The sequence below is a fragment of the Morone saxatilis genome, unplaced genomic scaffold (genome assembly GCF_004916995.1).
Source record: "Morone saxatilis isolate NCDOM2014 unplaced genomic scaffold, NCSU_SB_2.0 Contig115, whole genome shotgun sequence".
Lineage (NCBI taxonomy): Eukaryota > Metazoa > Chordata > Actinopteri > Moronidae > Morone > Morone saxatilis.
Genome location: NW_023339669.1, coordinates 1 through 2,094, shown reverse-complemented (window position 1 = coordinate 2,094; position 2,094 = coordinate 1). Strand labels below are relative to the sequence as shown.

Sequence of the window (2,094 nt, the reverse complement as noted above, 5' to 3'; positions counted from 1 at the left end):
GCTTTATAAACTCTTTATGAATGTGTCTTTAACATATCTTTAACATGTCTTTAATGTGTTGCCAACCTTGGTAACCGTTTCAGAAAGGCTCACGATAAGTGAGCTAACACTTAATTAAAGTTCAGTTTGGTGTTTTTATACAAAACAAAGATGTTGAATTTTGTAATAATAATTTCATTATAGGTAAAGTTTCCATTCACAAGTGTAGATGTTTTAAAGTTGCTCCGAGCATTGTGGCGTTTATTAATGACTTTGCAAACTGGAAAAGAGAAGGCGTGAGTAATGTAATACCTGCTTTTATTAAAGGAATAGCTCAAATTACAGGAGCTGAATGGTTTCTAACTGTAGAATAATAACTGTATATCCAGGCTATGATGTCTAATTAAAACGTTGGTCTAACAAACAAACTGCTATGAACTGGAAAAGAGAAGTTTCCTTCAGAGTCTCTGAACTATTTGTGTTACAGCTTTAGGTTCATTTAATGAGGTCTGTTATTTGGAGAATCTCAATAAAGTTAAGAGGAAGGACACAAAGACTTTGGACACACTGCTGCTCTTTAAGAAGGTTCCTGTTTACTGATATGTGTATTTTACGGGCTGATTATGTTCGTTTATGACCTTTCTGAAGACGTTGGGAGTGACGGCTGGTGGGGGCATTGAATGAGTGACGGCTGTTCTGACTCGGGGCTCCGCTGTTGGTAGAAATCTGCTGTGAGGTTTGTGGTTGTGAGTTTCAGTCTGAGCACACTGAACTGTGGGAGAGCGATGCTGGCAGGAAGATTACGATAAAGCAGCAATAACACATAGTGCAGGGTGAGGGCCCCCCGAGAGGTTCCCGACCCCGAGGTAAAGCTGCTGACTCATGGCGGCCCTGCTGAGTCGCGATTTATACGAAATGTTATTGACCACAACCATCACAAGCTGCAGTGAAGGTATTTACTATTATTTTCCATGAAGAAAAGAAGAAGTTCAACGTGTTTCCCAATCTGAGTGAATCATTATGAAACTTACATTTTGTTGATTTGTTTCCATCTTCTGGCTGCAGAGACACAAAAACACCAGAAATAACATTAACATTTATTCACCTTCACATTTATTTACTGGATAATATTTGTTTGTTAGCGACTCGAGTGTCTGTGAACGCTTTACATGACCTCCGTCACGGCCAACTGACCACTGGTGTTAAACATCCTCTGTGCTGTGGGTTTGATGACGTGAGAACGCTCACAGGAACATGATGACTTACCGATGATGACGATTGCGCCTGCTGTGACCAAAGCAATCAGCCCGAACAGAACGCACACCAGAACCACAGTCACAACGCTGCCGCCCTGCTAACAGAAAACACACCGATGGATATCAGACACTGGCTCCTCCATTCATCTTATTGTCCACCTTAAAACAAACCTATCACATAACTCTCTCTGACAGTGTTACGTTAGCTCTCTGAGTGGAGGGAACTACAAATATCTCCCGTTGCCGAGTCGTCTCTAAGGTTCGTCCTATTTACTGGAGCAGTGAACAACGTTTCCATTGCATTAGAACATTATGGGATGGTAATGATTCTTCCAGGTATTAGGAAAAACTTTATATTTTGATTAAGAAACAATGAAATATAAATAACTGTTATAAATGTAAATGTAAATGTAATGTAAAGAATATAAAGTGTTGGCTTCGAGGTGTCCGTATCCAGGTTTGGACCGTGGTGGGACCCGACGAGTTGTTCATCGTTTAGTTTATGAGAAGTGATGAATCCTGTGAAGCACATGAATATTTTCACACGGTCACACTGACTGTTTCTCACCTCGGGCTGCACGCTGCTGCTGGAGGAAGTCGGTAGCGTCTGTGTGGAGGTCAGCTGACCTGCAGGACGAGGAAGTGAAAGTATTTAAGTGCAGCTGTGTCAGCTGCATGATGTCATAATGAAGGAAACAGGTTTCGAAGATAAAGAAGCTCTTCTTCTTTCTATTTATGTAGAGGGAGGCAGAATATTCCTTCATTTTACTCGTTTAATGTGATAAAAGTCTGTTTCTCCTTTTGCTGGCGACCCCCTACAACCCACTCAGGACCCCCTCTGGTCCCCGGACCCCAGTTT

General features: G+C 41.6%; 1 protein-coding gene across 1 annotated transcript in view; it reads right to left on the bottom strand.

Annotated features, from left to right (window-relative positions):
- Positions 1-1,862, bottom strand: part of LOC118321350 (T-cell immunoglobulin and mucin domain-containing protein 4-like) — a gene marked incomplete at its 5' end in the record, with an annotated part of 3,403 nt that extends 1,541 nt beyond the window's left edge. Inside the window, 3 exon segments of the mRNA XM_035652616.1 lie at positions 1,011-1,038; positions 1,246-1,330; positions 1,804-1,862. Coding sequence (XP_035508509.1) covers positions 1,011-1,038; positions 1,246-1,330; positions 1,804-1,862 — 172 coding nt within the window.
- Between the last annotated feature and the right edge of the window lie 232 nt (positions 1,863-2,094).